At 40.6% G+C, this 23,705-nt stretch overlaps 1 protein-coding gene across 1 annotated transcript in view; it reads left to right on the top strand.

Moving 5' to 3' along the window:
- The window catches only part of Pus7 (pseudouridine synthase 7), a 47,714-nt gene extending 25,008 nt beyond the window's left edge, over nt 1–22,706 (top strand). The window contains exons 8-15 of the mRNA XM_051174810.1: nt 278–403; nt 11,234–11,295; nt 12,107–12,267; nt 12,981–13,107; nt 13,956–14,057; nt 19,897–20,026; nt 21,074–21,165; nt 21,636–22,706. Of these exons, the coding sequence (XP_051030767.1) occupies nt 278–403; nt 11,234–11,295; nt 12,107–12,267; nt 12,981–13,107; nt 13,956–14,057; nt 19,897–20,026; nt 21,074–21,165; nt 21,636–21,772 (937 nt within the window). The 3' untranslated portion in view covers nt 21,773–22,706. The remainder of the gene's footprint in view (nt 1–277; nt 404–11,233; nt 11,296–12,106; nt 12,268–12,980; nt 13,108–13,955; nt 14,058–19,896; nt 20,027–21,073; nt 21,166–21,635) is intronic.
- Nucleotides 22,707–23,705: the final 999 nt, after the last annotated feature.

Raw genomic sequence — 23,705 nt, 5'->3', positions numbered from 1 at the left:
TATGTGCTGGATTCTCCTTGCATAATTCTGCAGTCCAAAGCAAATCTGGTCTACAACACAAGTTCCAGGACAGCCAGGACTACACAGAGAGACCCTGTCTTTAAAAGGAAAAAACGTGGGGAGGGGTAGGGGGTGATTAAAATAACAAACTGACAGAGTCCTCTGGAAGTAAAGAAAAGATTGCAAAGGTGAGGTATAGAAGCCACTGTTGCAGTGTGCATCATAAAATGAGTCTGACTGTCCATTTTTTTCCTCTGGATAATTTGGGTCCTTGCAGGAATATAACAGGAACTAATGAGCAAGTTCAGCAAGCCATGCAATCTCTGAAAGAGACTGGCTTCATTAACTACTATGGCATGCAAAGATTTGGAACCACAGCTGTCCCTACATACCAAGTGGGAAGGTATGTATTTGATTTTCTAAGTTTTATGATTTTATGTTTTGGAGTTTTGTTTTGTCTTTTTTTTTTTTTTTTAAATGCAGTAACTACGTTTTATGAATAAACCAGGGTTTTTAAAACATGGATTGAGTTATGTAAACATGAATTAATAATCTTTTTTTGAGACATTGTCTCACTATGTAGCTCTAACTGTCCTGGAACTCATTGTGTAAACCAGGAAAGCCTGCCCTTGAACTTACAGATATCTGCCTCTCCCTCCTGAGGGTTGGGATGAAAGGCATGAGCCACCATGACCACTAGCTGTAACATTTATCTGAAACAAGACTCAAAAAGTTTTACTTGGTTCGAAAGTTTGTGCTTAATTTGTAATTTCTATGTAAAGGATGCCTTGTATTAAAAAAAAAAAAAAAAAGTTTTTGTTAATGGTGTGCTTATTATTCAGGATCCTGTCATGTTTAGGGCAAATGAACAGCTGATCCATAGGCTCTTTATAAGATTTATTCTGTTTTGGTTAATGTATAAATGAAAAAAAAAATGGGGTCTGGAGAGACTAGTCTGAGGTCTTGGGTTCAGACCCCCAGCACCACACAAAAGCCAGGTGTGGCAGAACATGTGAACACATCTGTAAACCCCAGTGGAGACCAGTACATCCCTCAATCTCTCTGGCCAACTAGCCTAATCAGTAAGAAACTGTCTGAAAATATAAGGTGGGGAGCCACTGGGGAACGTCTCTAGCCACTAGTACACATAAAAAACATATATGGGCACAAGTCAAGATGTGACCCAAATATTAAAATTTTCCTCCCACTCTTCATTGCCCTTCCAGGGGGTCGCTTAAATTTTGGGGGAGTTTTTGGTTTGTTTGGTTGATTTTGTTTGGTTGTTTGTTTTGTTTTTGTTTTTTTGTTTGTTTGTTTGTTTTGTTTTCTATTTAATTTTATTTTTTTTTTATTTTAAGTGTTCCCTCTCTCCCTCCCTCACTCTCCCTTACCTCTCTCCCCATCACATACACCCACCCTATCCACGCTCCCCTCCCATCCCCCCACCCGAATTCCACATGTAGGGCAATGGCATCCCAGGTGGGGTCATCTAGATCTGTCAAGTAGGGACTAGGACTTCTATCCTGTCTTTAGGATAAGGCAGTATCCTTCCATGGGGGATGTGTCCACAAGGTCCTTTTGTGCACCAGGAATACATCCTGAATCCACTGTCTGAGGTCCCTTAGATTGCTCAGTCCTAGCTGAGACCCATGTTCAGGTGGTCTGAGTCAGTCCCATGCTGGATTCCAAGCTATCACTCTGGGGGACCATTAGCTCCTCCTTGTTCAGGTCAGCTGTCTCGGTGTATTTCTGCAACCTGGTCTTGTCCTTCCTCTCTGCACCTGGATTCTAGTTTGACTCAGTGTTTAGTATCGGTATTTGCTTCTTTTTCCAACAGGTACTAGATGAGGGCTCCATGATGGTGGATAAGTTAGTTGTTAATCTCACTATCAGGAAAGGGTATTTATGGTAGCCTTTCCACGGTTTCTCAAATTGTTAGTTGGAGTCAGTCTTATAGGTTTCTAGACCTTTCTTTAGGTTCCATTTTCTCTGAACTAATAATGGCTCCCGCTTTTATGTTCGTTCTCTCTCCCTCTCCCTCTCTGTCTCCCTCTCTCTCTCTCTTACTGTCGCTTTCTTACTCTCTTCTGTCTTCTATTCCTACACTGACTCAATCTTCCTAGTCGCACGTGCTTTCCTCTCCTCCCCTTCTGTTTCTCCTACTTCTCTTTCCATGGACTACCCCCCCCCACACACTTCCCATGTGCTCTGGGGGACTTATCCCTTCCCCCTTTTGTGAGGGACCTTATATGAATCTCTTAGAATGCACCTTGTATCCTAGATCCTCTGGTGGTGTCAATTATAGGCTGATGATCCTATAATTGTTCTAGTTCTAAAATCCATATATGAGCGAGTACATACCATGTTCCTCTTTTTGTGACTGGGTTACCTCATTCAGGATGGTTTCTACAAGTGCCATACACTTGCCTGCGAATTTCAAGATACCATTATTTTTTTCTGCAGAGTACTATTCCATTTTGTGGATGTGCCACATCTTCTTTATCCATTCTCCAGTTGAGGGGCATCTAGGTTGCTTCCAGGTTCTTGCTATTACAAATAATGCTGCTATGAGCATAGTTGAGCACATGTCTGTGTTGCATGGATGTGGATCATTTGGGTATATGCCTTAGAGGGAGATTGCCAGGTCCTGTGGTGAACTAATTACCATTTCCCTGAGGAACCGCCATACTGATCTCCAAAATGGCTTTACGAGTTTGCACTCCCACCAGCAGTGGAGGAGTGTTCCTCTCCAGCATGAGTTGTCATTGGTGTTTGTAATTTTAGCCATTCTGGCAGGAGTAAGTTGTTTGATTTGCATTTCCCTGATAGCTAGGGTGTTGAGCACTTTCTTAAGTGCCTTTTTGATCTCCTCTATTGAGAATTTTTTCTTCAATTCTGTACCCCATTTTTTTAATAGGGTTATTTGGTGTTTTGTTGACTAGTTTCTTGAGTTCTTTGTATATTTTGGAGATCAGCCCATTGTCGGATGTAGAATTGGTGAAAATCTTTTCCCAGTCTGTGGGCTGTGGTTTGGTCTTGTCCACTGTGTCCTTTGCCTTACAGAAGCTTCTAAGTTTGAGGAGGTCCCATTTATTAATTATTGCTCTCAGTGTCTTTGCTCCTGGAGTTAAGTTCAGGAAGAGGTCTCCTGTACCAATTTGTTCAGGGGTACCTCCCATTTTTTCTTCTAAGCGGTTCAGTGTCACTGGATTGATGTTGAGGTCTTTGATCCATTTGGACTTGAGTTTTGTGCATGGCGATAGACATGGGTCTATCTGCAGTCTTCTGCACCATCATCCAATTGCACCAGCACCATTTGTTGAAGATGCTTTCCTCTCCCCATTGTATTCTTTTAGCTGTTTAGTCGAAAAGCAGGTGTTCATAGGTGTGTGGGTTAATATCAGGATTTTCAATTCAATTCCATTGGTCTGCCTGTCTATTTTTGTACCATTACCAGGCTATTTTCAGAACTATGGCTCTGTAGTAGATCTTAAAGTCAGGGATGGTGATGCCTCCTGAAGTTCTTTTATTGTCCAGGGTTTTTTGTTTTGTTTTTTGTTTTTGTTTTTGTTTTCTATCCTGGGTCTTTTGTTTTTCCATATAAAGTTGATTATTATCCTTTCAAGGTCAGTGAATAATTGTGGTGGGATTTTAATGGGGATTGCATTGAATCTGTAGGTTGCTTTTGGCAAGATTGCCATTTTTACTATGTTTATCCTACCTAGCCAAGAGCATGGGAGATTGTAAGGTATCTTCTTTAATTTCTTTTTTTAAAGCCACAAAGTTGTTATTATATAGGTATTTCACTTGTTTGGTAAGTGTTACCCCAATATACTTTATGTTGTTTGTGGCTGTTGTAAAGGGTAATGTTTCTCTGATTTCTTTCTCAGCCTCTTTGTCATCTGCATAAAGTAGGGCTTTTATCTTGTATCCTGCTAGGTTACTGAAGATGTTTATCAGCTGTAGGAGTTCCCTGGTAGAGTTTATTGGATTGCTTATGTAAAGTATCCTATCATCTGCAAATAGAAACAGTTTGACTCCTTCCTTTCCAACTTGGATGCTCTTGTTGTCTTATAGCCTTGGCTAGAACTTCAAGTACAATATTGAAGAAATATGAAGAGAGAGTGCAGCCTTGTCTTGTTCCTGATTTTAGAAGAATTACCTTAAGCTTCTCTCCATTCAGTTTGATATTGGCTGTTGGTTTGCTGTATATTGCTCTAATTATGTTTAGGTATGCTTCTGTTATCCCTGATCCCCAAGACCTCATGAAAGGGTGTTGAATTTTGTCAAAACCTCTTTCAGCATCTAGGGAGATGATGATATGGTTTTTCTTTCTCAGTGGGCGAATCACATTGATAGATTTTCGTATGTTAAACCATCCCTGCAATCCAAGAATGAAGCCTACTTAGTCATGGTGGATGATTAACGCGGTTAAATAAGGATGAGGATAAACAAATAGGCCGAATAGATGTTTTCTTCAGGGAGAAATAACTTACAACCTAGACAGATGAACACCAGGAAATTCAACCCTGTCCGAGTCACGCAGCAAGAGAGCTTTTCCTGGCTCTCCCCCCCGCCCCACTTCCTTCCACAGGTCACTTCCGCCCATTGCTCCACCCCCAATGGGCGTGGTCAGTGCCACAGAAGGACTATCTCACTACAGATGATTTCTGTGATGTATTCTTGGATTCCGTTTGCCAGTATTTTATTGAGTATTTTTGCATCGATGTTCATCAGGGATATTGGTCTGTAGTTTTCTTTCTTAGTGTCTTTGTGGGCTTGGTAACCAAGGTGATTGTGGCAATGAACCTTCTGTTTCTAATGTGTGGAACAATTTGAGAAGTGTTGGGATTAGATCTTCCTTGAATTTCTCAAGCCATCTGGCCCTGGGCTTTTTTTGGTTGGAAGGCTTTTGATGACTGCTTGGATTTCATTGAGGGTTATAGGTCTACTTAAGTTGTTTGTCTGTTCTTGATTTAATTTTGGTGATAGTTATCCAGAAATTTGTTCATTTCCTTTGAATTTTCAAATTTTGTGGAATACAGGTTTTCAAAGTATGACCTGAAAATTGTCTAGATTTCGTCTATGTCCATTGTTATGTTACCCTTTTCATTACTGGTTTTGTTAATTTGCATGTTATCTCTCTGCTCTTTGGTTAGTTTGGATAAAGTCTTGTCTATCTTTTTGATTTTCTCAAAAAAAAAAAAAAAAAAACAACTCTTTGTTGCATTGATTGTTTGTATTGTTTTCTGGTTTCTATTTTGTTGATTTCAGCCCTCAAATTGATTATTTCCTGGCATCTACTCCTCCGGGGTGAGTTTGCTTCTTTTTGTTCTAAGGCTTTCAGTGACTATCCTCTGTTTTCTTCATATGGGCACTTAGTGCAATGAACTTCCTTCGTAGTACTGCTTTCAAGGTGTCCCATAGGATCAGGTATGTTGTGCCTCATTCTCGTTGAATTGTAGAAAGTCCTTAATTTCTTTATTTCTTCTTTTTACCCAGGTGTTGTGCAATTGAACATTGTTCAGTTTCCATGAGTTTGTAGGGTTTCTGCAATATATGTTGCTGTTGAATTCCAATTTAAAGCATGGTGGTCTGATAAGATACAGGGGAATATTCCAGTTCTCTTGTATCTGTTGAGGTTTGTTATGCCACCTAGTATATGGTCGATTTTAGAGAAGGTTCCATGTGGAGCAGAGAAGAAGGTATATTCTTTTGTGTTTGGATGGAATGTTCTACCGATGTCTGTTAAACCCAATTGAGACATAACTTCTGTTAGTTCTTTTGTTTCTCTGTTGAGTTTCTGATTTGTGGTCCTGTCTACTGTTGAGAGTGGTGTTTTGAAGTCTCCCACTATAAATGTGTGAGGTTTTATGTTAGCTTTGAGTTTTAGTGGCATTTCTTTTACAAATGTGGGTGCCTTTGTATTTGGGGCATTGATGTTCAGAACTGAGACTTTGTGTTGATGGATTTTTCCTGAGGTGAATACGAAATGACCGTCTTCATCTCTTGATTAATTTTGGTTTGAAATCTAACTTGCTAGATGTTAGGATAACCACACCTACTTGCTTCTTGGTTCCATTTGGTTGGGAGATCTTTTCCCAGCCCTTTATCCTGAGGTAATGTCCATCTTTGAAGCTTAGATGTGTTTCTTGTATGCAGCAGAAGGATGGATTTTGTCTTCCTATCCATAATGTTAGCCTGTGTCTTTTTATAGGTGAGTTAAGACCATTAATGTTGAGGGTGAGTAAGGACCGTTGATTGTTGATGCTTGTTTTATTTAAGTTTGTTGTTGGCAGTGGTATTGTGAATATATTTGTTCTGCTTTGCCTTCGTTTCTGGTGTAGTTAAATTATTTGCTGCCTATAATTGTGGGTGTAGTTAACTTCCTTGGGTTGGAGTTTTCCTTCCAATACTTTCTATAGGGCTGGTTGTTAGATACGTATTGTGAAAATCTGGCTTTGTCATTAAATATCTTGTTTTCTCCATCTATAGTGATTTTTTTTGCTGGGTATAGTAGCTGGCATCTGTGGTCTCTTAGTACTTGTAGAACATCTATCCAGGACCTTCTGGCTTTGAGGGTTTCCATGGAGAAGTCAGGTGTCATTTTGATAGGTCTGCCTTTATATGTTACCTGTCCTTTTTCCTTAGCTGCTCTTAATATTCTTTCTTTATTCTGTATGTTGGATGTTTTGATTATTATATGTCGAGGGGTCTTTTTTCTTTGGTCCAGCCTATTTGGTGTTAGGTATGCTTCTTGTACTTTCATGGGCATGTCCTTCTTCAGATTAGGAAAGTTTTCCTCGATGATTTTGTTGAATATGTTTTTGACACCTTTGAGCTGGGCTTCCTCACCTTCCTTTGTGCCTATTGTTCTTAGGTTTGGCCTTTTCATGGTTTCCCACATTTCCTGGATATTTTGTGTTAAATATTTGTTGGATTTATGATTTTCTTTGGTCGATGAATCTACTTCCTCTAGTTTATCTTCTGCACCTGAGATTCTCTTTTCCATCTCTTGAATTCTGTTGGTTATGCTTGTGTCTGTAGTTCCCGATCTTCTGCCCAGTTTTTCTTTTTCCAGCTTTCCTTCAGTTTGTGTTTTCTTTATTGTCTCTATTTCAGTTTTCAAGTCTTGAACATTTCCTTCACCTATTTAATTGTTTTTTCTAGGCTTTCTGTACTTTAAGAAATTTGTTCATTTCTTCCCATTTGTTGTTTGTTTTTTCTTCCATTTCTTTAAGAGATTTTCTCACATCTTTTTTGAGGGCCTCTATCATTTTTATGATGATAATTGTTAAGTCATTCTCTTCTGCTTCGTCTGCTTTGTCGTGTTCTAGTCTAGTTGGTGTAGATTCCCTAGATTCTGGTGGTGTCCTGCTTATCTTCCTATTGTTAGTTGTTTTCTTGTGTTGCTGTCTGCCCATAGCTTCTTCCAGTAAGTGTGGTGGGGTCTCTCCCTCTATGGTACTTCCCCGGTGGGCTTAGGTGGGTCAGAGGTTCAATATCTGTAGCTGTGGGTGTGCCAAGCTCTTTAGGAGGTCTCTCCACAGGTAGGGGCCTGGCGCCAGCAGAATACTGGCGATAGAGTCAAAGATCTCGAAGGCTGGGACTCAGGATGTTCCTTAAGCTGATAGGCAGATCTAGCCTGGGCCTGGCACTGTCCAGCTGAGGCATGTTTGGCAGAGGCCCTATGATCAGGGTCAAGGATCCAGCCCGCAGGAATTCAGAGATCCCCCAAGATAGGTGGGTCTCTAGGAGGGGCCCGGAAGTTCAGTAGAGGACCAATGTTGGTGGTCAGAGACCAGGCAGGTGGAAATTACGGATCTTCTTGCGTGGATAGGCAGGTCTAGTGTGCTCAGACCAGCCCCAGGATGTTCCCCAAAGATGGCTGTATTGTTGGCTCCACAGTGGGCAGGTTAAGGCACAGGTTAGGTGGAGGGCAGGGTCTCGGTGGGGGGTGGGTGCGGGTGTATCAGAGCTCCAAGAGCACTCTCAATGGGGACAGGACACAGGAGCAGGGGGATCCGCGGCGAACCCAGGGAATTCCTGGGGAAGGTTGTAGAGGAGAGTCCACCTGAATTGGTCCCAGACTCACCTCTAGCCAAGTCCTGGCAATGGGGGACAAAGGCTGGGCTGATACTCAGGATGTTTCTGCACTGATAGGTGGATCTAGCTGGGGCCTGGCACTCTCCATCTGAGGCCTCTTTAGCAGAGGCCCTGGCATGGGGGTCAAGGATCCAGCCAGCAGGAACTCAGAGTGTCCCATGGAGATAGGCGGATCTCTGGGAGGGTCCTGGAACTCCAGTAGAGGACCAGAGGTAGAGGTCAGAGACCAGGCAGGTGGAGTTGTTTTTTTTGTTTTGTTTGTTTGTTTGTTTGTTTGTTTTTGAGACTGCATATCTCTGTGTAGTCCTGGCTGTCCTAGAACTCCCTCTGTGAACAAGGCTGCCTCTGTCTCCTGAGTGCTGGGACTAAAGGTGTGCACCACCATTCCTAGCTTCTGTTTACTTTTCAGCAGGTAAGTGGCCAACTGTAAAAAGCTGGGTAACACAGGTGCAGAATGCCCAGACTCAAGGCATGCACAGTATTATCTTTCTTAACTCAACATCCTAGTTGATTAATCTTTCATCTGCCCTTCTCCCACCCTATCATGAAATCCATAGAAGATACAACAAGTAATTTGGAATATAAGAGCTTGGTTCACATTTAGGTAATAGGAGAGCCCTTCTGAGTAAAAATTATTATAGTAGAACTCTCATCAATAAATACTTGGTTTCATAAACATACTGTGAGAATCCCACTGTCCAGCAGGGACTGCTGCATAATGTAACTGTTCATAAGGGAGTTAGAGTGGTGATAACTACATATTGAATGCTGTTTTTTCATTCTGTTTCAGTCAGCAGGAATAGAAATTGCTTTTCAGGGGGGGCTGACAAGCACACTAGTTGACTAGCAATAGAAATAGAGTTTTTTCTCATCCAGTGTTTAGGTATCAAGTTGTGTTTCTTATATGATTTTACAAGGACCAGGGGATGGCCGTGCTGGGTGGCAGCTTTTATGCCTCTCAGGCAGTGATGTAAAGTGAGGCTTGAGTTATGAGTCTCAAACTATTCCTCTGTGAAGTGGAAATGATACCCACTTCACATAAGTCTGAGAATGAAGTTGGTGTTTATGCAGTACTTATTTGTAGGCTTAAAATATACTAAGTAATTGATTAATAGAAATCTTTCTAAATTATTGTGGTTAAACAGGATAAACAAATAGGCCGAATAGATGTTTATTCAGGGAGAAATAACTTACAACCTAGACAGATGAACACCAGCAAGTTCCACCGGATGCTCTCCTCTCTGAGTCATGCCAGCCAGAGAGTATTCCCTGGCTCCTCCTCAGACCTCCTTCCACAGGTCACTTCTGCCACTGTCTCCACCCCCCAATGGGCGTGGTCAGGCCACAGAAGTGAATATCCCACTACACTAAATAAAGGCCAGACAGGCACCATGGAATCCAATCTTCAGAGGCTGGTGAGAACTGTGAAAGGCCAGGCCAGCCTGAGCAACATGGAATGATCTATCTGCTAATTTATAGAACAAGAACAGTGAGAAGAAAATTAGGACTAGAGTGCAGCTCACTAGTAGAGTGCTTGCCTACCATTCACAAAACCCTAGACTGGATCGCCAGCACTGAGGAAGGAGAAGCCACTACAGTAACTAATAAAAATACAGATAAGCATAATACAGATGCCGATTGTTGTGGGACAGAACACTTAAGGAAGGGTTGTGTCAGCCTATGTATTTTTTAATTAACTTAGCCAAAGCACAGCCATGTTACCCTATAGTTTTGTATCCTATAGAAAATTAGTACACATAATTGTTCATTAAAGTGCTGTCATATCTACCCAGAAACAAAAGTTGCATATTATCTAAAGGTCAGTACAAATTAGTTCAGAGTTCCAAAGATTTGTTTTACAACATCAGACTATTTCCTACCTTCATAGAACTTACTGTATCACCATAGGGTTTCCTATGGGGAAATTCCAAGTCTCAGTATAAGCCCCGGCCCGAGGGGTAGGTCTACAGGGACCCTGAGGGAGTGGGTGAGAATGAGGGGACAAGAGATGAGAGAGATGGAGACAAGACAGTGTTCTGATCAAGTCTCATTTATTGAATATAACCACAGGGTTTAAGTAGTGGAGAAATGAGGGAATGGGCCAAAGGGAGGATGTGAGGGAGGCAGAATGTCCTTCCAAGCAGAATGCAGGTGTTTTGCTATAATTTGTTATACGATAAGCCTGCAGCTGGGACTCTTTCAGGGTCAGGCTGCATCATATGCTTAACAAGAAAACAGCCATAGGGGAATGGAAAATTACCAGTATGTTAGTATCTAAGAGAGTAGTAGGAAAGATGGCTATTGCTCTGGGGTTCCCCACAAGTATATAGTTAAACAGAAGATGAATCCAAAATATGTAAAGACAATAAGTGAAAAATTCTTCCACCCATAGCAAAAGGACAGCCCAAACCTTTTTTATGTTTTTTTCTTGGCATATATTAATTACATGCTCTAATTGGCTTCATTATTTTGTGTATGCTACCATATTCTCATCCACACTCACTCTTCCCCCTTTCTCCTCTAATTGCCTGCTCCTTCCCAGCTTTCTCCACATTTACTTACGTGTGTTCTAAGTGTGTCCCATTGAGGTTCATTAGAGTTGTTTACAGAAGCATGGGCATCTTGTCTCTGAAGAAAATGTGCTTGAACTCCACTTCATTCTGTGATGGATCTTGTGTGAGTTGTCATGGCTGCTGTGAGTTCAAGAGCAACAGTCACATGTCATATTCAGAAGTCAGCTCCCTCCAGCTTTGCATTCTTTCCGTTCCCTACTCTTTCTTTCCAGAAGATGACTGGTATTCAGAAACTGAATCCAGATCTGCAGAGTATGTCTGTGTGGATTTGTGCATGTTGAATGTAATGCACATAGAGGCCAAAGGACAGCAGTAGATTGCTGGAGTTACAGGCAACTATGAGCTACTGGATGTGAATGCTGGGAACCAGACTCAGGTCCTCTGCAAGAACAATAAGCACTCTTGACCATAGATATTGGTCACTGGAGTCTGTCATGGTTTTTCTAGGTACTTTTAAATTTGATAAGCTAATAAGTATTTCTTGTTGCCTTCTTAACACTTGAGCATAAAAAGCTTATCTTACACAAAGTTAAGTAAGTACTGTTTAATTCTAGAGCTATTCTACAGAATTCCTGGACAGAAGTCATGGATTTAATACTGAAACCCCGTTCTGGAGGTGAGAAAAAGATTTGTGTTAAAATGCATAAAAAAATGTATAGCTAAATATTCATAGAATCACTTTAAGTAAAAGTAACTCATGTTGTTATGTTAAAGTTCTTGGTTTGGTTTTGGGGTTTTGTTTTGTTGGTGTGTGTGTGTGTGTGTGTTTGTTTGTTTTTCGAGACAGGGTTTCTCTGAGGCTTTGGAGGCTGTCCTGGAACTAGCTCTTGTAGACCAGGCTGATCTCAAATTCACAGAGATACACCTGCCTCTGCCTCCTAAGTGCTGGGACGTAAAGGCATGAGCCACCACCCAGCTATTTCATTTTTAAAATTTTATATATAAGGTTGAATTTTTGAAAACTATCCTGGTTCAAGCTCTTTATTCATCTAATTTAATTCATGCATGTTTCAATGCAAATTCATTTCTCTTCAGTTACTATGAATTCTCTGAACTTACAGAAAACTTATGTATGGCTATTTTGTTAAAGCATAATATAATGACTAAAATTTTTTCAGGAAATATTGTTGATAAATTAAAATAATAATACTCATTTTAGGTAATTATTTTCAAGCTAAAAAAAAAGTTTTAAATTTTGAAACAAGCAGTACAGGGGCAAAGAGAAGGGAGAGACCTCCTCCTTAGCTGAGGTGGTAATGGACTACAGCTCTTGCTGTTCACAGAGCCAAAGAGAAATAATCTTCTTAGGCCTATGGTTTTGTTTTTGGGGGACTGAGTTTCTTCGTTACAAATGAATGTTGAAGGATGTTAGGTGATGCATATTTTTCTGTTGGACAAGTTTGGTTGTAGCTTTTCTTTTACCACAGCTGAAAAGGGGTACTTGGTGAAATGCAGAGAAGAATGGGCCAAGACCAAAGATCCAGCCTCTGCTCTAAAAAAACTACCTGTCAAAAGGTGTGTGGAAGGGCAGCTGCTTCGAGGACTTTCAAAATATGGAATGAAGAATATAGTCTCTGCATTTGGCATAGTGAGTGCAATTTGTGAAGTCAGGCAATGACTCTAGGTGGTTAATGCTTTTTAAACATTGTGTTAAAGAAACACTTGAAAAGAATCCTTTAGTGGTCATTCTGACCCTGAAAGATGTGGGAAATGGCTGGCAGTGTTTATCAACATTGGAGGCACAAGAAAGTGTCTATGGAAAATATAATTTTTAATTGAATGGGGTTTGGAAAATTCAGGACTCGTTTTACAGTCATTTCTTTTATAACTTTATCTTGTGTTTTTGCCTATGTAGGGTATATGCATGTGGTTGAGCAAATGGTGAGGATGACCTTAGAGAGTTCATTCTCTCTGTCTCCAGAGATCAAATTCAGGTAGTCAGGCTTAGCACAAGTGCCTTTACCTGCTGCTGAGCCATCAATCTGACCCCATTGTACAGTCATTTCTTGGTCATCTTCATTGGAGCTTTAAACTGCCTAAGGAAGGGAGTTCGACAAGAAGTAGCTTAGTGGTTGCCTGTTACTGTCAATCAAGGGTACCATATTGGTAAGCATAGTCCATAGTCCACTTTAAAGTGCTTTCTTACTGAGCTATATTTCCAGCCCTACAATCAGATTTGAAGTCTGGGTTTCTTGTGTTAGGATTACAATTAAATGAGCAAAATATTTGAGAAACAGCTCTTTAAATGCTCAGAATTATTTTTTTTGTTTTTCGTTTTGCCAATTTCTCCCTTCTCTGCAGATCCCAAGAAATAATCGATTAATGTATATCCATAGTTATCAAAGCTATGTGTGGAATACCATGGTGAGCAAAAGGTTAGAAGACTATGGGCTGAAACCTGTCCCTGGGGACCTTGTTCTCAAAGGAGGTAACAGTGTTTTTAAAATTTAGCATAGCTACTAGTTAAGAAAGAGATGTGTAGTAAGTGGGAGATGGAAAAGCCTCATGAGCTCAGGCTGGTAGTTTTTATCACCAATGAAAAGATATGTATATATTTTGAGTAAGCAGCTAAGTCTGGGCTTCCATTCTAGACCTTCAGCTAGTATAGCAGATGGCTATAAGTCCTTTATAATCTGGGTTTTCAAAATAATGTGTATTTATGGATGTGTCTCAGCATTCCATTGTGTCATCAGGCAGTTTTAAAGAGTTTCTTCAGGTGAACACCAGACCAGGGCTAACTTTAGTGAGTGCATACTAGGATGGTCTGAAACATTAGCATAAATGTGAGCATGGATCTAGAGCTATGGCACAGGTGTAAAGAGGACTTGCTGCTCTTCCAGAGGAGCCAAGTTCGATCCCCAGCACCCACATGGGAAACTCCGTTTCCAGAGATTCAATGCCCTCTTCTGGCGATACTATCTGGGGATGCTGACCACACATGGTGCACAGACATACATGCAGGCAAAACATCCATACACATAAAATATTTTTTAAAAAATAATTGCTAATATCAAACATTTACTGTGTTTCTGGTCCTACACTAGACACTTTGCCAGCATTGCTCTGTTGTAGTACTACTGGGAAGTATTCTGATTGTTATAAGAGTTAGCTCCTTGCTCAAGGTGCCAACTGAGTAGAAAAGGATAATTCTAATCTTCCAGGGCCTCTATACCTGGACACCTTGTACTTTCCACTCACTGAGATAAATAGAATTATAGGAGTCTGAATTCATGAAAGTGCTTTTTCTTAACCTGCCATTTACTTGTGGATTTGCAGCTACAGCTACCTATATTGAGGAAGAAGATGTTAGTAATTACTCTATTCATGATGTGGTGATGCCCCTGCCTGGTTTTGATGTTATCTACCCCAAACATAAAAGTAAGTTCCATATTTGAGCCAAATATTTAAAACAAGTGTAATATGATTAAGCTATCAGTAGCCAAGAGTGAAGCAAGGGGAAGTCAATGTTTGAAACATAAACCTTTTTTTCTACCATATTTTAATAGAGATTTAACCTTCAAAAACAGCTGAGTGTAATGGCTAGTCCCAGCAGACTGGCAAAGCTCTGTTTATTCAAGGTTAATGTGGTCTACAAAGCAAGTTCCAAGCCAACCAGGGCTACATAGAAAACCCTATATAAAAGTTTATTTGTGTGTGTGTATAACAACTAAATATAATATATTAAAATATATAATATTTGACTAAATTTAATTATATATGTATTGTGTATGTATTTGTCTATACATATACACATGTGCACATATGTATGTATATATACATACATATATACACATATGTGTATGTATGTATTTTATGTTCTCCTGGAAAAGAATGTATTCAGGAGAGTAACTTATATTAAAAACTACCCCTACTGCACTGTCATGGGCCTATGATCACAAGTGCTGAGTCTGGAGGATTGCTTTAGCTTATAAACTGGATGCCAGTCTGAGAAAAGGAAATGAAAATTAGAATCCTCTGCCATTATTTCCCATTCTCCAAACTTTTTCTGTTACATTCATGGATGCCATTGGTGGTAGAGAGGAAGACTTTCAATTTCTCTGGTTTGTGATTCAGAGGTAGTAAAGAAACAGTTTTGAGCACTGTTTGAGCACTAAGGAACACTTAGCCAGCACTGGCCTATAGATAGTATTTTTCTGTTAAAATAGTTTTTCTTGTGATCTGTTACCCTCTTCTGGCATTAAGGTATACATGTAGATAGAACACTCATATACATAAAAAAAAATAAAATTTGAAAAAGATAATTTTTCTTGGGCAAAGAACCAGAGTTCTACTTACTAATATTACATTCCTTGAATTTAAGTTAGAAAATGATTAATAGTCAGGTGGTGATGGCTCATGCCTTTAATCCCAGCACTTGGAGGCAGAAACAGGCAGATCTCTGTGAGTTCAAGGCCAGCCTGATCTATAGAGTGAGTTCTAGGACAGCCAAAAGAGACAAACCCTGTCCCAAAACAAATAAAAATGATTAGGACTAAAGTCCTTAGATGATAGGATAATCTCTATCCAGCTTTATAGAAATCTAATGTATATGTGTAAGTAATCACATTCTCTGTTTCCGGTACCTAGCTGACTTCACTGAAGAGAAGGGAGTGGACTGGTACAAGAGAGAACAAGGAAGGTGGGCAGGGAATAGTGTAGTCGGCTTCCCTTGGGAACTCAAGATGCTTAATCTGAGAAGGACTATTATGGGGCAAGGGAGAAACCTGGTAACATGGAAACTCCTAGAAACCCACAGAATGACCCCAGCTAATACTTGTAACAATAGTGGAGAGGGTGCCTCAACTGGCCTTCTCCTGTAATCAGATTAGCTGTCATCATAGAGCCTTTATCCATTAACTGATGGAAGCAGCCAACCCCTGGGCCAAGCTCCAGGAGTCCAGTAAAAGAGAGGGAGGAGGGATCACATGAGCAAGGGGTCAAGATCATGATCTGGAAACCTGATAGCTGATCTGAGCTTGTGGGAGCTCACAGACTGAACCAACAGTTAAGGAGCCAGCATGGGACCAAACTAGGCCTTCTTCTCAGTGACAACTGCATAGCTTGGTCTTTTGTGGGGCCCCTAGCAGTGGGACCAGGACCTGTCCCTGGGTCATGAGCTGGCTCTTTGGAAACTATTCCCCATGCTAGGTTGCCTTGTCCAGCCTTGATACAAGGGGGAGGAGCTTGGTCCTGCTTGAACTTGATATGCCTTGCTTTATTGACTCCCATGGGAGTTCTTACCTCTTCTGAATGAAGGAGGAAGAGTGGATGGGGGGTGGAAGGGAGAGGAAACTGGTGGCATGTAAAATTAATTAACTGATGGAGAGATTCCTATAATGGTAGATATGTAAATTTTCACCAGTAAAAAATGATGAGTGTCAAAGGTGAAGAAATTAAAAAAAAAAAAGAAAAAGATTCTGAAGCTAGTGGTTACCACACAGCTATCATGAGGATCTGTTCTGCCTTTTTTTTTTTTTTTTTTTTTTTAAATGCAGCCCCAAAGCACAAGTATACCTTTACCTTTTCGGTACTTTGGGCTTCCTTACTCTTTCTTTGAGCACCCCACCTCCCTTGTGCCACTTGGTCACACCATGCCTGACTCATGGCATGCTTTGTCTCTTTTCCATCTCCCTCCTGGACAGCTGCTGAGATCTACAGCTTGCCCTCTTTGGAGTTTTTCTTTTAATCTCTGATAAAATTGCCCTTGTAATTCTAAGAAGAAGGAAAATGCAAATGCTTGTTTTAGTCAGGATCCTCCTGGAACAGATAGCATGGACAGAGACAAAAAGGGATTTATGAGAGGCCTTGGCTCACTTGATTATAGCTACTGAACAGATAGCATAAACAGAGACAAAAAGGGATTTATGAGAGGCCTTGGCTCACTTGATTATAGCTACTGGGAGGTTCCAAGCTATCTGCATGCTAGAGAACCAGGACATCAGTTTGGGGCTAGAGGTACAAGAACCTATGAACTGTTGATACAAGTCATGAAGTCTAGGAGCAGGAGAAAAACCATTTCCCAGGTCTGGGGAAGAGGCTGCTCCTTGCTTTTTTCCTTTTGGCTCTATTGAAAGTGTGTCCACATTAACAGTGAGTCTTCTACACTGAGACCTCTGACTCACATGCCAGTCTCCTCTAGAACTATGGTCTCAGTTCATCAGTCTGATCAAAAGCAAAGTCCCCGGAGTTTCCATTTCAGTTGTAGTGGAACAGGCTCAGCTAAAATGTGATAACCAGTTTGCTGCCCAAGTATCCTAGTTTTGTTTCTGTTCCTGTGATAAAGCACCATGACCAGAAGCAGCCTGCGAAGAAAGGGATGTATTTATTGGGCTCACACAGCCTCATCACACTCACTCATTGAGAAGAAGTCAGGACAGGGACTCAAGCAAGAGCAGATACAGGAACTGGAGGAATGCTGCTTCCTGGCTTGTCCAGGGATAGCAGTGGGTTAGACCCTCCTACATAAACCAGAAACCAGGAATGTGTGCCACAGACAAGCTGCAGACCAGTCTGATGGAAGCAATTCCTTAGATGAGTTTCCTTCTCATAGATGACTCTAATTTGTATCAAGTTAAGAAAAACTAATTGGTACACCAAGTCAAGCTGATAGCCTGAATCAGTCATCACAAAAAAAGAAAAAGAATGTCCTGCCTTCTTATTCTTCTCAGTATCTGGAACTTGGCTGGTTCCAATAAAAGTAATTTAGCAGAACATTTGACAAAACCATTCATAGAACCCTGTAGTCGTGGCAGGTATGTACCCTACGTCTAGTACCCAGAAGTTCTCAGAGGAATGGTGAGGCTGTCTTCTTTCATTGTCCCTATATTTCCAGCATTTTTAATGACTAACTTGAATAAAGAAATGAATTGACTGTATTCCTCAATTGCTGTATACTTGTAAATAATATAAGATAAAGTTAATGTTAGTAGTAGGAAAATAAGAATCACAGAAAGCATTAACTGTAAATCCTCATGGTCATGGCTAGCAGTCAGATGTTCAGGTGGAAGTCAATGCCATTGCCATTGTAGTGGGGGAGCCGAAACAAGAAGGTTGTTAATTAAAGGCTCCTGAGCCACATAACAACATTCTAGAGAGATGGTCCAGTGGTCAAGAAAGACTGTTACTCTTCCAGACAATCTGCATTTAGTTGCCAGCACCACATCGGGTGGCACACATCTGCCTGCAATTTAAGGCCTTCTTTTGGCCTCCATAGACACTCACATGCACACATACATACTTCTACACAGACATACATACATTTACATATGTAAAAATGAAATTTTTTTTTAAATCATGAAAAGAAAAATTAGTTTGGTAGATTATAAAAATTAAGAGCCACAAAGGCTGTGCACAGAGACAGGATAATCACTGTGAGTTTGAGACCATCCAGGGGTACATAGTGAGACCTTGTCTCCAAAAGAGAAAAAAATATTAAGAACCAACAAGATAGGTAAAGGCACTTGCTGTATGACACGTAATTTTGACAACCTGTGTTAAGTCCCTAGAACACACATAAAGTCAGGGAAAGGAACAGCTCCAAAGTGTTGTCCTCTGATCTCCTGTGTTCCACATATACTTTGTGCCCACCTCCCTCCCCCCCCTCACACACACACACACAGAGGGGGGAAGGGAGAGAGAGAGAGAGACTCACGCGCACTAACACAATAAAATGAAGAAAATTTTGAGTAAAAAATAAAATCTGACCCTTGAGAGTACATAGACCGGCCCCCAAGAACTGTAAAGGGACAAGATGTCCTGAGTAAATTGGAAGTGTCAGAGGAGAGAGGGACATGGGACAGAAAGGAAGGGTGAAGGAGAGGGGGGAGGAAGGTTGAGTTGGGGGAAGAACAGGACAACAAGAAAAGAGATACCTTGATAGAGGGAGCCATTTTGGGGTTAATGAGAAATCTGGCACTAGGGAAATCTCCAGGAATTCTCAAGGATGACCCCAACTAAGAATCTAAGCAGTAGTGAAGAGGCTACCTTAAATGCCCTTCCCCTATAATGAGATTGATGACTACCTTGTATGCCTTCCTAGAGCCTTCATCCAGTAGCTGATGGAAGCAGAAGCAAAGATCCACAGCTAAATACTGAGCCAAACTCTTGGAGTCCAGTTGCAGAGAGGGAGGAATGATGAGCAAAGGGGTCAAGACCACAGAAACAACTGACCTGAGCAAGTGGGAACTCGTGGATCCCAGTCTGATAGCTTGGGAACCAAACTAGGCCCCGTGAGTGTTGGAGCCAGTATTTTTGGAGCCCATTCCCAATGGAGGGAGGAGTACCTTGCTCAGCATAGATACATGGACAGGGCCTAGGTCTTGCTCCCAAATGGTGTGACAGACTTTGATGGTTCCCCATGGGAGGCCTCACCTCTCTTAGTAGCAGTGGAGAGAATGGGAGGATGAGAGGGAGGGAACTAGGACTGGTATTTAAAATAAGATTGTTTTTTATTTAAAAAAAAAAAAAACCTGAATAATAATAAATACCCCCACACACACACACACAAAAAAAAATAATATCTGAACTGGATGTGATGGCCCATGTTTTCAGTCCCAACACTTGGAGAGACAAAGACAGGTGGTTTTCGAAGTTTGAGGCCAGACTGGTCTACAGAGCTAGTTCCAGGATAGCCAGCACTACCCAGAGAAATACTTTCTCAAATAAATTAATAGAAAAACAGCAGCTCATAACTCCAATACTTAAAGATGTATGTAGAGGACAGCTAATCTACCATGTTTCAGAGAAGTCAGTAGAGCCTGTAAGAAATCAGAACTTGTTTGCAGTAGAAAGGAACTTCCTCATGGTTTGGCTTGTGTAGTAGTCCCTACAGATGACATAAGGGCACATTAGAGAGCCATCTCCTGTGGGCTCAGTGGACCAGATCATTTCTAGGGGCAACTGTTTTTAAAGACTTAGACTCACCTTATATAAATTGTATTTAGAGCTTCATGTAACGTGGCCTTTGAGATTAGCTTTGGAACTTTAGCCACAAGCCTTGTAGCTGATTAGAAAAATAAAGATACAGGGTGACTGCACTAAAGCTTCAGGTACCATTTAAGCCTACTTGCTAATTGGATGAGGTTTTATAGCCTCTGGATTATAAACTATAGTTAACTATTAGGACAGTCTGGCTAGACTTACATGTTATACTATTTCTACTATATTTCAGAATGCTGACACACTGCATTATAGTTAACTGTTTGTGTTTTTGTATCAGTTAGTGAAGCCTACAGGGAAATGCTCACTGCAGACAGTCTTGATATTGACAACATGAGACACACAATTCGAGATTACTCTTTATCGGGTGCCTACCGAAAGATCATTATTCGGCCTCAGAATGTCAGCTGGTGAGTATAGACTGATACAGAATTGGAGTATTTTATTGAATCACAAGGTTTTGCTTTGTATGTATGTGTTTCTATGCATATGAGTGTTCCATAGCTCTTGACTGTCCTGATTTCTGCTGTTACTACACCACCAGTTAGTATTTTTTAAGTAATCAAGCACACGCCTTTAGTCCCAGCACTTGGGAAGCAAGGCGGATCTCTGTGATTTCGAGGCCAGCCTGGTGTATAGAGTGAGTTCCAGGGCAGGCTTCAAAGCAATATAGAGAAACCCTGTCTCAAAAAAACTAAAAAAAAAAAAAAAAAAAGAAGAAGAAGAGGAGGAGGAGAAGAAGAAAAGAAGAAGAAACTGATGTTTATTGACTGCAGTCATACAGTGACTTACTGAACAAATTTACAGAAAATGAGCTTTCTTACCTTTCTCTGAAGAACTTCCATTAGCTTCTGGAGCTAGATAGATGGCTAAGTAGTTAGGAGCACTGACTGTTCCTCTGGGTTCAATTCCTAGCACCCACATGGCAGTTCCATCTATAACTCCAGCATATATATGATATTGTGATATTTTTACTGTCCCCTGAAACTTTTCTAACTTTAAAATGAAATCCTGAACTACTTGCCCATAGCCAGGAAATTATTTTCTTCTTCTCTTTTTTTTCCTGGTGATGAAGTTGGCAGAGTTGGATTTTACCTTCCACGCTTTGGCGATCAGTTCCTCTCATAAGAAGAATGGTAGAGGTGAGGGGTGGAAAATTAAAAAGTAAAATAAATAAAATAAAAATAAAGGTGATGGCAGTGGTGCCCACTGTTGTTTCCCTTTCAACCTGTGCAAAATCGAGCCCACCATGCTAGAGAAACCTTCCAGATCATTTCCGTCTATTAATAAAATAATGGAAAAGTGGTTGTTATGCATAAAATCCAGCCTGTTCTGTTCTGTTCTGGGGGAGGCCTACCAGTCACACTGTATGTTTGTCTTGCTCCACAAATGGGGATGAAGAGCTTTATACCATTTGTGGGTGTTCATGTTCATGCTTTTCTTTATGTATTTTAAAGGGAAGTCGTTGCATATGATGATCCTAAAATTCCACTTTTCAATACGGATGTGGACAACCTAGAAGGAAAACCACCACCAGTTTTTGCTTCTGGTAAATCAGCAAGATGTGAAGGTTTTTTTGTGTGTCTGTCCATGTGTGTCAGTGTGCACATGGCACACAGGGAGAGATTAGAGGACAACTTGGGGATACATTTCTCTTCACTGTGTGAGTGCCAGGGATAAGTAACTGGCCAACAGCATTTATATCTAATACAGAGTCTCTGTATGTTATTTGGGGCTGGCGCCACGGTGGGACCAGGCGGCAGGGGAAAACCTTACTCCTTACAATCAGGCTTAGTGGCAGGTAATTTTGACTTGATGAGCCACCTTGCCAGCCCTACCTACCCTGTTATCCAGCTGTTTCATACATTTGTGCTCTCGTTTCCATGGTCTTATCCTCCGAGGGCCCTTGGGGAGTAGAATCCAAAGGAAAGTGTGTGGCTTTTCAGGGAATCTTAGTATATTTGGTCAACCTGCCACCACTTTCAGTCTTTGACCATGTACTTTTTTCTTGCCTGGTAGAAGGCAAATACAGGGCTCTGAAGATGGACTTTTCACTTCCTCCTTCTACGTATGCCACCATGGCCATTCGAGAAGTGCTAAAAATGGACACCAGCATCAAGAAGCAGACCCAGCTGAATACAAACTGGCTTCGATGAGTAGTGCATTCTTCTGAGAGGAGACACAGACAAGTACCTGTCTGATGACCTGTTCTATTTTTAATTGATTTTTAAAACTTTTATAGTAAATGATTATTTGTATTTTTAAAGTTGTCTTATCAGCTTAAAGAAATAATTTGCAGTATGTGTACACATAAACAAATCCTGAGGGTCCTAATTATAGCCCAGAAGATATAAATTGGTCAGAATGTACATTAGGTGCTTAAGTTCTAGTACAGCATCATCTTTATGGCTTTATAACAATAAAAGGGGGACTTTAGTTTGAAGTAGCAGTTTTAGGTTTTGCTGTGCACCTGAAATGCAAACACCAGGAATTTTTATAAGTCCAGGAGTTCATCTCAGAAGCAAACCTATCTTGACTATGGAAATTAGAGTCCATTCTTAACATACTGTACTACTTTTGGTCCAATGGTAACAAAACACCCACAGGTTTATAAACACAACGTTTTTCATTGTGCAGCTGTGTTTCAGATTCAGGTAAACATTTATATACATCTGATTTTGCAGTGGTTTTCATGTTGATGGTATCAGCGCCTTTCAAGGGAGTGTTTTCCTTGATATATAAATATGTAATTTTTATTGGTTAAGGTCTAATTTTATTTTAGGTGCCTTTTACTTTTAGGACTCTTTCCACTGGACTCAAAAGTAAATAGTGATGGGGGGAGAAAATCAGGAAAACTTACAAGGGCTTCTATCAGTAATGCTAACCTGTCACTGGCTGGTTAAGCACTTCCATCATGGGTACCACAAAAAAAAAACAAACCTTTCTCTGAAAGGATAGATATGCCTTTCCAAAGTTGTGTAACATGAGTCTACTAATTTTATTTTCTGTTATTTCTAGAATCAAATGTAATAGGTATTTTTAAGAACTCCTTTCTGCTACTTATGTGAATAAATGAATATTCTAAAACTGGGTGCATGTAAAAGTCTTGTCCCTGACTAACTGAAAGCAAGGCATTTAGTGAGTGAAGGATCCTTGGCAGAGGTGACCCAGAAGTGTCTTCATCAGATATGGGATGGAAGAATTGTGTAAAATAGTACCCAGGCCACAGCATCACTCCCTGGCCTCCCAGTGTCATTTCTAGAGTATAAAGACATACTTGGAGAATGGCATGTGTCCTGGATCTCTCCTGAAAGCACAACTGAGAACCAGTAATGCTTCACATTGGCCTATGCCACTGCTGTGATTGCAAAAGAGTAAGAAATAGAACTACTAACTTATGGGAAGACTTAGTATCCTATTGGGTGTGTATGCAGTACTACATGTAAATTGACCTTTAAGCAAAAGAGCTCAGCTTACAGTCCTCATCTGAGAAATCACCTTGAGCTCCGTGTGAGGAGTTCATTTTCCTGGTCACATCAGCCAATTCTACCAATTTTTGTCTCTTTGTCTTTCTTGAGTTACATTTTATTGTGTGTGACATAATCTTTTTATAAATTACATTTTATTTTTATTGTCTCTGTGTGCATGTCTATTTGTGTGTTCATGTACCCATCTCATCGAATACATGTGAATGTCAGAAAACAATTGCAGGAGTTGGTTCTCTCCATCATGTGAATCAGAAATCAAATTCAGGTCATCAGTTAGTCTTGGCACCAAGCAACTTTATCCACCAAGCCATCTTACTACCTCCCTGTATAAGTATCATTTTAAACATCAATGGAAAAAATAGGCAGTTTCTTCAAGCTATTTTGAGATAGAGATTTGATGTGAAATAAGCCATCACCTTAGCATGGAAATCAGGACAAAGATTCTCTGAAGCAAATTTACAAACTGGAACCATTTCTGATATGGTAAAAGTTGACATCCAAATACCCAAGACTCTGGAATGTTAATGGTGGAAGTTCTATCCAAACCCCTCCTCTATCTCTTTCCAAACCCTGCTGCATCTCAGAAAGCCTGCCAAATGAT

The sequence above is a fragment of the Phodopus roborovskii genome, unplaced genomic scaffold (genome assembly GCF_943737965.1).
Source record: "Phodopus roborovskii unplaced genomic scaffold, PHOROB, whole genome shotgun sequence".
Taxonomy (NCBI): domain Eukaryota; kingdom Metazoa; phylum Chordata; class Mammalia; order Rodentia; family Cricetidae; genus Phodopus; species Phodopus roborovskii.
The sequence above is the reverse complement of the archived record's forward strand: the minus strand, read 5'-3'. Positions and strand labels throughout refer to the sequence as shown.